At 37.2% G+C, this 12,805-nt stretch overlaps 1 protein-coding gene across 1 annotated transcript in view; it reads right to left on the reverse strand.

Moving 5' to 3' along the window:
• Nucleotides 1-327: 327 nt before the first annotated feature.
• GUCY1B1 (guanylate cyclase 1 soluble subunit beta 1) overlaps nucleotides 328-12,805 on the reverse strand; it is a 36,326-nt gene continuing 23,848 nt past the window's right edge. The window contains exons 5-11 of the mRNA XM_045295797.1: nucleotides 11,884-12,017; nucleotides 8,976-9,173; nucleotides 6,481-6,718; nucleotides 4,589-4,729; nucleotides 3,906-4,060; nucleotides 3,462-3,588; nucleotides 328-1,532 (exon numbers count right to left, since the gene is read on the reverse strand). Of these exons, the coding sequence (XP_045151732.1) occupies nucleotides 1,509-1,532; nucleotides 3,462-3,588; nucleotides 3,906-4,060; nucleotides 4,589-4,729; nucleotides 6,481-6,718; nucleotides 8,976-9,173; nucleotides 11,884-12,017 (1,017 nt within the window). The 3' untranslated portion in view covers nucleotides 328-1,508. The remainder of the gene's footprint in view (nucleotides 1,533-3,461; nucleotides 3,589-3,905; nucleotides 4,061-4,588; nucleotides 4,730-6,480; nucleotides 6,719-8,975; nucleotides 9,174-11,883; nucleotides 12,018-12,805) is intronic.

Below are 12,805 nucleotides of genomic sequence, written 5' to 3' on the forward strand. Positions count from 1 at the left end.
TTTTATATGTCATACTTTATATATATCTACTTCTTACTTCATCCTCATCTAGTCTTGTTTACCTCACTTTGTTGGTACAAAATAAAAGCAGTATTTAAGACTAATCTACTTAAAATTATTTGACAGTAATAATTTTACTAATTATTAATCTAAGTATTACAGAATGACTAATCTACTTACAATTTTTTGACAGTAGTAAATTAAAAACATAATTTGAAGTGTGCATTATTTAAAATGATAAAATATGTTTACAAACGTGTCATTGATAGAATGAGAAACAGTAATCAAAGTACTACTTTCTCAAAATGAAAACCAGCTAGAGACAAGTGGAAAAAAATAATTTAATGCAGATTCTTATACACATTAACATGAAACAATTATACACATATTGATGTGTTGATACGAAATACTAAACTTAAGACAACTAATATCTTACAGAAAAGCAGATGCACTACATTTTATAAAGATAGTAATTAATAAATTATCTGAGCCATGTAAGAAAAACCGAACAATTATACTAATTCCTTCTATGTCGAAATTAAACTAATGTTTCTGAACATGGTGTCCTCAATATAATCACAGTCTCTTAAGCTAACTCACTTCTGGGAAGAAAAGACCAGGAAAGCCTCTTAAAGGATCATCCCAGGAGGGTGTTCCCAGGTTCATTCCTGGATTTGGCTAGAGCCCCAGACATTTCGCTGAAGCCATTGCAAAACAGCTCCGTGGGACACAGCACAGCTGTCCATGATGGCTGTACAGGATTAAAGATATCAATAAGAGGCATACAGTCTAAAATGACAGAAACGTCCAAGAAATCATAATTGCCACAGAATTTGAATCCACAGTCACATATTTTAATAACAGAAAAGTTTAGTTCATTTTTCTGAAGGAAATTTAGCAAATTTCAAAATGGTTACATCTACTGAGCATGACAGATGAATTTTGACTCTGGAAATCTAAAAATAAATGGTCTTTTCCCTAAAACTCCTAGTTCCTCCCTTTAGAAAATAATACCCATGATGATCTATACCAACACTATATAAACTTTGTTATATGTTAGTCATTTATATATATAGATATGTACACGTATATATGAAGCACTAATCAGATTTGGTAAACCATGCAATGCACATACATGGCCAGATACTGCTCAATTTGATTGAATTAAATTCAACAGGTATTGATTGGGTGCTTACTACGTGCAAGTCACCATGCTAGGTAAATGCTTGCAGTAGAATTTAAGACATATGTAGGTCACATCACCCACATCTAAAGCTAAACTTTAGATACACTAGAAAATAAACTAAGACCTTAAATGACATCATCAAAAGCTGAGCAAAAGGTAGATAATGAGCAGTGAGAGATATTCTTAGGAGGAAGGTTCGAGATCATTGAAAACAGACTGTGTGAAATATGTCTCCAAAGTAGATGAATCGCGACTAGGATTGCATGAGTTATGGGACAGCTCAAAGCTAATCTGTATTCCTCTTCGTCACGCAATCCAAGATTCAGATATCATCTTGCTTTGTTTCCTGAAAAATGTAAAAGAAATAGGGGCTTAATTTTTGACATTAATAAACTAGTCGAACCAAGAAACCCAAGCCCATTGTCACTATTCCAACCAGAACTGCTCCATAGAGTTTCCTTGGCTGTAATCTTAACAAAATGATGAGGGCAATGAATGCACAAATGCGCTTTACACAATTGATGTGTGTATGGATTGTGATGAGTTGTATAAGCCCCTAATAAAATGATTAAAAAAAAAAAAGATAACCACTCGACTTTCTTCTTTGGCTGGGTTCAAACAGGTAACCTTTCAATTACTAGTGGAGTGCAAACCATTTGCATCACCCCGCACAGCTCCACCCACATATAGTCATACCTTGAAGATACTCCATTCCAGGTAGATGTACTAAAGCAAGTCACACGATTGTTTACCAGACTGCAGTCTATTCAAGTGTGCAATAAATAGCATTATGGAAAAGTTTGAAACACTGTGAGGATAATAAAAATGTGATACAGAGGCATGAAATACACAGATGCTGTTGGAAAATGGTGGCCGTAGAGTTGCTTGATGTATGGTTGTCATAAACCTTCAATTTGTTTAAAAAAAAAAAAAGCAATTATCTGTGAAGAGCAACAAAGTGAAACCGAACACAATAAAACAAAATATGCCTAGGTTTTTCTCACTCTAATACTGTAATATTAGGGTTAGAGTTAGGACTGATATTAACCTTAATTGATATGAACAGGTTTTGCTAATAAGGTCAGAATTTTAGGATTTCCCCACCATGATTCTGAATGAAACGGCCTAATACCGAGACTTACTAGCAGTTAAAGTACAGCTTGATTTATCAGAAGAGCATTCACTGGCATGGCAACCCATGGGTAAATTATTTAAAACAAAAGCAGCTGAAAGACAATACGCATACCCAAACTCACTATGTCCTTCCCTTTAGAAATGGTTCTTAACCTGTGTGTCACGACCCCTTTGGGGGATGAACGACCCTTTCACAGGGGTCACCCGCTTCATCACAGTAGCAAAAGTACAGTTATGAAGTAGTAACGAAAATAATGTTATGGTTGGGGATCACCACCACTTGAGGAACTGTCTTAAAGAGTCATTGCAGCATTAGGAAGGTTGAGAACCACCGATAGATATTTTAATAAAAACATTTTAAAGGAAAGTATAGTACATAAAACATATATAATGAACCAATACAGCAGGGCACAAAGTATCAAACTTGCTTGTGAATTAACAGTGTGAGAAGGTGGTCACTGGGCATCACTTTAGTGAGTTCAATCCCACAATTGTGGAGTCCAATGTGGACTGCCTGGTGTCGGAAGCCCTCTCACCTGAGTACAGGCTGGAATAAACCACACCACTAACAAGAACCCAAATCTTCCCCATGGAATCATGTAGATTCTGGGCAATACACATCCATTTTCTCTCTAGAAGAAACAATCATGGGATGAGGATTTTCTCCAAATTCCCAAACGCTCCACAAGGAGGTACATGTATTAGTCCCAAGGAGAATCTCAAGCTTCATTGTTAAGAAAGCTCCCATGAATTGCAGGCTACACCCAACCCTTGTGGTGAGCTCACCACTGACTTAGGGCATGGAAAGAAAGGGACAGTGGTTCCCTCAGAGCCCACATACCAGAATGGTGTTTGGGCCAGATTACAGAGGAAGAACAACAACAACAAACCCCCCAGGTGTTCAAGATCTTGTGTTTTATTGTTTGTTTTTTCAGTACAAGACAAAAGCAGGTGATGATAGAATTTCTAAGCACTATTTATTGCTCTAACTACTGAATAATGTTTTAGTATTTCCACTGCCTTACTTAAGAGTTAATGTCTGTAAGAATTATTTTTAAATGCCATATATTTTTGGTGATTCTAATTTATCTCCATCTTTATATTACCTTTATAAAAAGAATTACTCTTTGATTCGCCATACCTCAGTTCCTGTATTCTTTCTGGATAGAAACCAAACTTGCATTGGCTCTTTTTTGCCCTTCATGGACACTGGTCCCCTGTGCTCCAAATGGAATTGCGGGTCTGAATTTTCTGGTGTCATGAGACATCTAAAAGACAGTAGGGAGTGAAGTCTACAAAGGCTGTAAGGAACATGTGACACAGCCCCAACACAGAAACTGAGACAATTAGGACACCTACTAACGTTGTATTTAAAGGGAACCGAAGGCTGTAGTAACAGCTTCTATGGTGGTGTGGAGCCGCGCAAAAGGGAAACAATGATGCAGCCGTCTCAAAACAACACACGTACGTAATGATGAGAGAGGCTGGGATGACTGATTAAAGGGCGCGCAGTCTCTCAGAGATTACACCTCCGGAAGAGACATTTCCCTTGGAAATCGGTTATTATCAAGACATTTCCTCCTACCTGTATGTGTATTCGGACACATTTATTTTTCCCTTTTCTCCAGTGGTTTCTGTTCGGCTTGTGAGGTTAACAGTATTCCCAAAAAGACAGTATCGAGGCATCCTTTGTCCTATAACACCTGTAACCACCTCTCCAGTGTGTATCCCTATTGTTATCTGCAAAAACAAGACCTGTGCTTCAATAACCTCTATCCGGTACACGCTAACGTTGTTTACTTTCTACTATGGCATAATGCAGATTCATCATTTAAAATCATATAAATCATCTTGACAAACTCCAGGTATATACAGAACAAACCAACACCCCAAACAAAATCTCCTGAAAGTTCTTTCTTCCAAGAAAAATTTCTCTTTCTAATATTTGAAGATTTCAAAGATGTGAATATGGCAATTTACATGATACTCAACTGAGAATTTTTAGAGAATAAACCGGAGTGGCAACAAGTTTCATTGCATGTTCATGACTTTTGGCACAAGTGTAGACCAGATTATTTCAAAGAAGTAGAGAAAATTCCCAACTCTATGAAAGAATAAGAGTGCCATGGGTTTAATAAAGTATGACAATCTTTATATTAAGGCCTCCTTCCTTATACATATCAGACAATGTCTGCCTGGTCAAGAATCTGAGTCAATTCCCAGTAAGTGTCAACTACCACTGTGATAGTATCTTTTCTATTTACTGACCTGAACAGATTCACCATCTACTTGAACTTGACCAGCAATTTCCAGCATGTCCAAGGCGAGATGGCAAATGGATCGTGCATGGTGTATACAAGGTTCTGGTAAACCACTCACAGTCATATACTTATCGCCCACAGTCTCCACCTAACACAACACACATAGATGGTCCTTGGTTAGCATCAAAATGACTGTTCCATTTACTATGCTTATACAAAAACAAACGTTTCGAAACCAAGGATACCAACAACTGTAAACTGACCCCTTTGAAATTATTTTAAAAAATCATAATGCACTCAACTCCCACAGACACAGCCTTATAAATATTTGTATTTGAATTCACACATGCAGCACTTGGAGTCTTGGATTATAGGCAGATTAAGATGGAGCATGAATTTTTTCTAGGAAGCACTAGTTCCTTAAATCAGATCTTATCATTCAATTTGTTGTGGGTACATCGAGTCTATTACAACTCACAAAACCAAACCAAACTCACTGCCCTGGAGTCACTGTTGACTCAGAGCAACCCCCTGTGTGTTTCCTAGACTTTAACTGTTTATGGGAGTAGAAAGCTCAGTCTGTCTCCCACAAGGTTGCTAGTGGTTTCAAACTGCCAACCGTGCAGATCAGAGCCCAACACATAACCACTAAACCACTAGGGTTCCAACTCATCGTGACCCTTGATTACAGAATGGAGATGCCTCAGAGGGTTTGCTGTAATATTTATGAAAGCAGACCAACACGTCCTTTCTCGCACAAAGCTAGTGGGTGGGTTCCATGTTTTTCTTAGCAGCCATTGTGCTGCCCAAGCTCCTGTTATAATCCAATAAAATACTTTATTACCAACACCCCTCATCTCTACCCCCTAAAACACTGATGGTATAAGGGCCACTGTCTTATGTTCAATGATTTATCATGGTCATTACTCATTTACTTTTTATGATGTGCTCACCAAGTGCTATACTATATTTCAGAAAAAGACTATAAAATAAATAGTCTTTGTAGCTCTTTTATGACCTCGGATGCCTAGGGGAGGTTTAGCTGCATTCTTGCCTTTATGAAGTAATATTCCACTGAATTATTTTCCGCAGGAATACATTTGTTTCTAATGAAACAAAGGACAGAAATTCCTTATACATGTTTATCTTCAAGTTGATGTTATCTGAAGGCAAATGTGAGTCCCAGGACCTTTCCCACGATCCATGACTTTTTTACTGTCAAATTTATGAATGAGAATAAAAATATCTCTTGCAGAGCACTAAATAAAATGTGTTTATACTTAATATGATGAACAACCTGCACAGATTTGTTATCCTTAAGTGCAGATAAGCTGCTGAACATTTCATTTTGTACCAAGAATCATCTGCTCCAGGAAACGTTCATTTTGGTTACAAGGAAGAGAAAGTTTTTAACAAGATGTAATTATTTCAGAAAATGGCAAATGCCAAATAAATGGAAGCTTTTTCCAAGGCTGCGGTCACGTTAGCCATAAAACTAAGAGCAATCCTTCCTGAGGGTAGGAGTTTGAAATTCCAAATTCTGAAAACCACTGTATTAGGCTATGATGGGCGGACAGGAGGGCGGTCCTGGCTCAGTGGTAGGATTCTTGCCATCCATGTGGGAGATCTGAGTCTGATTCCTGATCATGCTCAGGCAAGACCAGTCCTGTCATACCCAACTGAAGGCTTGCTTATTCCTATGTTGCTGAACAGACTGCAGCCCAGCTTCTGGACTAAGATGGACTAAGAAGCGAGACCCACAAAAAACCCTTCAACAAAAACCATATGGATCATACGGTCAGAGTGAGTGAGTGAATGATCTCTGGAGATGGCACGGGACTGGGCCGTGTTGCACTACGTTGTGCACTAGTAGCAGCAACAGACTAGGATACGACTTGCCTTGTAGACGAAGGGATTTTTCCGTGAATCGGTCAGTGTGTCAAATCTGGTATAGAGGTCGTTGAGAAGGTTGACAATCTTCATTGCCCCTTCTCCAGAAGCATGCTTGCTACAGAAGGTGTTAAAGCCCACAATGCCACTGAAGAGAATGGTGACGTTGTCATATCTTTTGGCAGGCACTGGACGCTTATGTCTCAGCTCATTAGCAACAGATGGAGGGAGGACCGAATACAGCAACCTGTTTGTTGGGATTAGGAAAAAAGCTTTTAAGAGGCTCTAGGATAATTGGGGTCTTTCTATTCTCCTTTTCATAGAACATCACTGACATTTGTACTGCAAACACTTGGATTCTAATAGAATAAACTCACAAATTATAAGCCACATTTATAAATGGACATATAGGAATTGTACACCAGGTATTCATTTTAGTCATGTAAGACATTTCCAAACCAAAGCAAATAAAAAAAAATCAAGGACTGGCAAAAGAAACTCAGTTTTCATTGGTATTCCAAACTTCTTGGTCTGCTGTCATCTGAGAGGACTTCAGAAAGTTTGTGGAAAATTTGAATGAGGAGATAATGGAGTTTTTTTCACGAACTTTCATGAAGCCCCTGAAATCTACCAAGAAATGTTGTATGTATAGCCCATTAATAGAAAGCAGCTTACATCGCAGGAATAAGAAATTTATATTAATTTTTATAATAAATTTAACTAATACTGTTAGAACTGATAACTTACAATAATTAACTAATATTATAAGAAGCAGGTAGGTTATCTCTCTAGTTCCATTTATGGCTCATTCTGACATGTAAAAAGTTAAGTCAAATTTGAGTTTAAATATTTGAAATGGAGTCAAAGTCTCCAGCGATTTTCCTAGCTACCAGGAAATCCATCCAGCTTCCATTTGTAACTTTTAAAGCAGAAACCACTGTATACAATATTTAAAGCTAAATTTTGAATATAGAATAGAAATACTGGAAGTACTTAGAAAATCAACCAAAATGTTTTATCATTTCACTATCTGGGAAATCAATTATCTACAAAATAAGATCTATTTTAAGTCTCACATTTAAAAGATAAAATAAGGATTCTGAGGTACAATTAATAACACAGAAACTAGATAATTTTAGAAAGCCAAACCAAAATGCGGGGATCCAAAACAACAACAAAAATAATAGTTCGGCGATAGGTATTTATCAGCTGCTGCTGCTGTAGCTAGTTAGTGTTCTACCCGGGCCGGCTGGGTGATTCAGACAAGAATGGTACTTGTATAAAGAGAGCCAAATAGTTCTTACAGGAAGTGAAGTGTTGGATTCCCCACCAAGATGGCTTATTATGAAATATCAAACACAAATACATTGGGAAACAGGGTAAAGTCATTTAAGAACTTCAGAGATTGAGGGGTTTTAATAAATATTTGGAAGCAAGGCTAAGCTGTCTGCATTATGAGTATTTTAAATAAGTATTTGTTCAAATATATTACTTGAAAAGGGTACATCCTTAACGTCCATCACAACTTTATCAGCCAGTCACAGAAAAATAATCATGAGATTGTGATATTTTTGTTAATGTCTATTAGGCTAGATTCATATCTGCCCAGCCCTAACATAATTCATATTCAGGAGAAGGAACTATTTGAGTATAACGGTCAATTCCATGTTCAGCCTAACCCTCAGCACCCAGCTAGGCCCCAGCACCAAGATGTCAAGCACCTAGCTCTTTTCTGAATTGATCACCGAGTTAATAAATGAACTTTTTAAAGTCATTGCATCTAATCAATTCTAATGATATTTTCAGTTTTTAAAAAGGGTGTCCTTTCCATTTGGCTTTTAAAAATAGAAACCATAGTCTTACTATCCTCAGACTGATTTAATTCTGTGAGCATTCTTTTCATGTTAACAGAGAGCTGGAGGGTTGTATTGATGACTCCAGAGCTTTGGATCCGTGACTTTTCATCTCAGTTTAGCTCTGGTTAGTTGCCATGCAGTCTGCCTGGAACTCTTAGCAGCCCCATACACCCGGAAACAAAATGCTGGGCCAGTCAGACTCTTGCGATACATCCTTATCTGCTCACTGCCATCGGGGGAATTCTGACTCATCGTCACCCTGCATAGGACAGAGCAGGACAGGGCTCTTTGAAGTGACACCTGTCCAGAAGCAGACAACTTCATTCTTTCTTTCTCAGAGTGGCTGGTGGCTTTGCACTGCCCATCTGGCAGTGAGCAGCTCAATCTGCTTTAGAATACAGGGCCTGCTCATCAAATGAATTTCGGAAGTAGATCTCCAGGCCGCTGTTGCCACTTAACTAAAGGAGAATCTCAGTATAGCCAGAATAGCAGTTGTGCCTTTCTTGAACGACACTGGTTAAATTCTTGACCGGAATAGACAGTTTCATCTTTCTCTCACCTGGTGGGTTCGAACTGTTGATCTTGTGGTTAGCAGCTCAGCACATAACCCACTATACCACTGAGGTTCCCCACAGGTTAAATTCTTACGTGTCTGTCTTTTTCTTTTCATCTTCCAGGGCTCTTAGCGTGAGCTGCAGCCTGTCTGTGAGGATTTCCAGTTCTTGGGTCAATTTATATTCCTCTCTGAATTGTTCTCCCAAAAGGACAAGATCTCGAGTCGCATCATGGAGAGGGATGTCACTCAAATACAGACCTCTTCTCGTCAAATCATCCAGATTCATCACACTGGTTAAGCACACAAAACCATGTGACAAAATTAGCCCAAGTCCTGTGACGCATTACTTACGACTGTCAAGAAACACAATCTTGCCACCTGCTGCCGTGCAAAGGCTCAGCCTGGATGGAAAAAATATGAAAACTTGTGTGAAGAATACGGCTTTATTCTTTCATGTGAGTGAAATGTACCATAAAGGAGACACATTGAAACATCTCCAAACTCACTGCCATCAAATCAATTCTGATTTATAGCAACCCGATATCTGTGCCAAATGGCACTTTGATGGTGCCATTCCTCTAAACAGAAAGTCAATGGAGAAGATTGCTCATCAAACTTAGGGGCTTATGACCAGGCTGTAATTTATTATCACACTGCTTCCTTGTTTTGTTTGAAGACAAATGTGTATCTAGGAAAATGTTTACTTTTGAGAAACGTGTTCCCTTGTGATTTATGAGACCCTTGTGACTGATTGGCTTTTCCTTCTGAACGTGATGATTAAAAGTTTACAGCCAGATTTGTGATCCCTCTTCCACATGTATCTAATACAGTTAAGATGTTCTGACGTGTAGTGTATGTGCTACTCTTACTTCTCATTCTTATTTCTTTTACTAATTTTTCTTGCTTACTTAGAAAAGTATTTGAGATTGCTAATTCTTTTCATCTTTGTAACTATCTTAGCTTACTTCTTAGAACAATGTAGTAATGCTTATAGATCCAGTAAAGAACTTAAAAGTCAAAAATTGGCTGGTTTTTATTTATGTTTCATTTTACCCTCTGGCTAAAATGTACTAAGGTCTTATTATCAGTTTGCATACTTTAGATGATGCAAAATAATTATCTATGGTCATTTACAATATGTATTTCTCCAAAATTACATAATTGAAGTATGATTTTACTGAAGCATCTTGGATAAATAAAAGATCTCAATTATATATATATATATATACATACATATTATGAGAACTGTCATAAATCAAAACAAAAATTCGCATAGCCACATAGAGAAATTATCAGAAGCTTACTCATAAAGTACATAGACTTTAGATTGGTTTTGTCAAAATCAATATGCAAATAAAGTCCACTTGCGGAAATCAACCGATGTGTAAACTGGTCCCCTGTCTGCTAAGTGACACAAGACCTGCTCATGAGAGAGGAAAAGAGTGAAAATAAAGTTATCTTTAAAATGAAAAGATAGGTTAGAAATGTTCAAAATGGACTAGATTCACTGACATCAAGTCCATTCCGACTCACAGCCGCCCTTCCTATGGCTCTGAAGACTGTAAATCTGTGTGGGCGCAGAGTCTCATCTGGTCCCCATGGAGTGGTGAGTGGGTTGAACCAGAGACCTTGTGGTTAGCCATCAATGCTATCTCAGAGAGCCACTGGCCTCCTTTCATATTGAATCACAAAAGCTAGCTAACGTAGAAAAATCTCATTGTTCTAAGCACATTTATTATTTTTAATGCATTATAAACAGTTTTACCTTTACTCTAATTGCTTTAAAAGAATCTATTTTGCAAGCAAAGATGTTTCTAATTGACAGCTCACTTTATTTATTCATTGTGCACACAGATCTTTCAACTCATAAGTAGGTGCCAGAAGACCACTTGAATGGGTAGCGTTGTGATCAATTTTTGCACACTGAATTAAACAAAATTTCTTTCCTCTCATTTCCAAAGAAAATTTTTTCTCTAAGAACAGAGATTTTGCCTACTAAGTAACTCTCATCCTACTAGGAAGGACAATAACTAGGAAGACACAGAAGAAAACATTTATTGATAAAAGATGAAATATACTTAAACCAATGTGGACTAAAAACATAAATTATTTTTATTCTCGTTTTATCTCTTTACTTTAATATTATATATATATTAGGGGGAAAAGTCATATTCAATATAGTCTTAAAATTGTCCTAATAAAACAAAGATTATTAGATTTTCTTTAGCCATTTTAAGATAATAATATGTATACATTTAGGAACACATAGTTTATAAATACCTAAACTATCTCACAACAGTTCACAAATATTTTTCAAATAAGTATAATAGTTAGAAAAATTATGGTGATAAACAAATTTGAATTACCTTTGTTTCCCCATGCATAATCTAGTAGAATTCTTTTTTAAAGTGCAAAAAACACTAATCTACAAGTTTTATTCCTCTGACATTTTGAAAATATTTTCTATATGATTAAATTTTATAATATATTTTGAACAGTACACCCTGATTAAGGTAATTAAATTATTTTAACATAAAATAGTACTTATCTAGATTTAAGTTGAGTGATTTTACAGTTTTTAATACCAGTACTGTGGAACATATTATTTATGGGTGCCAAAGGCCTTCATACATTGATGCCATCATATTAGATATTTTATTGAATTACTTTTCTATTCTACATGATGGCTCTTTTGAAGGTACAAAACTACAGAATTAGGCAATAACAGATTAGATATCTCATAATCGAACGCCCTAAATTAATAAGCAAATTGATTAATGCATAGGAAGTAAATCAATCAAAGTTATTACCAATATCTTCTGAGTATATTGACGCACATTAAATTAGATTATCCTTGTTATTAAAGAGTGTATCACAAAGGCTATACAATATAACTGTATTTCAGAATATGCTGATGTAATTGAATAAAATTGTATTGGATCTCCATTGTTATGCACGAAGGATAATTTTATTAATTATAATTAATCTAGAAGTCATTACCTTGGTGAACACAGGAAAAGTATGCTATCTGCTTCGGGTAAGTAGATCATTTGACCCTTAAGACGCAGGCAGCTGATCTCGGTCCCAGTGAGCTCATCTTCACATTCTAACTTCTCTACATCCAAGAGTCCTTCCTAGACACAGCAACGCACAGCCATTACCTGGTGCCTTTCCCCCTATGTAACAGCTCCACCCAAAGCCCACGCACTTCATTTCCCAGGAAACTATGAGGCGGATAAGTGCATCCATTAGAACAGGCGAGTGCATGGCCCCAGAGCTCTGATAGTGGCATCTCACAAAGCTCCAGGCAAGTGACTTGGCCATCCTGCTTGAACTGGAAAGACAAGAACTGTGCTAAGGCTCACATAATTAGCACTCATGTGAGTCCTTTGTGTGATTCTTCAGTGTCACTTCAAGATCACAAACCTCCCCTGCATTCACAGCATAACTGAAAGTACTCACTTCCAGGCACATAAAGCACGTACAGGCAAGAAGTGCCCTAAGAATTGTAACCTGGGTCCTCTAGAGAACTACTCTCTACTATATCTATCACAGAACTTGGGCACTATTTAGGTTATCCACAGAGTAAATGTTTGTTTTTCATAATCGTTTTATTGGGGGCTCATACAATTCTTATCACAATCCATACATCCCTCCATTGTGTGTCAAGCACATTTGTATATTTGTTGCCATCATCATTCTCAAAACATTTGCTTTCTACTTGAGCCCTTGGGATCAGCTCCTCAATTTCCCCCCTTCCTTCCCGCTGTCCCCTCTCTCATGAACCCTTGATAATTTATAAATTATTATTATTTTGTCATATCTTATACTGCTTGATGTCTCCCTTCACTCACTTTTCTGTTGTCCATCCCCCAGGGAGGAGGTTATATGTAGATCCTTGTAATCGGTTCCCCCTTTCTAC

The sequence above is a fragment of the Echinops telfairi genome, unplaced genomic scaffold (genome assembly GCF_000313985.2).
Source record: "Echinops telfairi isolate 266 unplaced genomic scaffold, ASM31398v2 ScPeMD7_5868;HRSCAF=6743_1, whole genome shotgun sequence".
Lineage (NCBI taxonomy): Eukaryota > Metazoa > Chordata > Mammalia > Afrosoricida > Tenrecidae > Echinops > Echinops telfairi.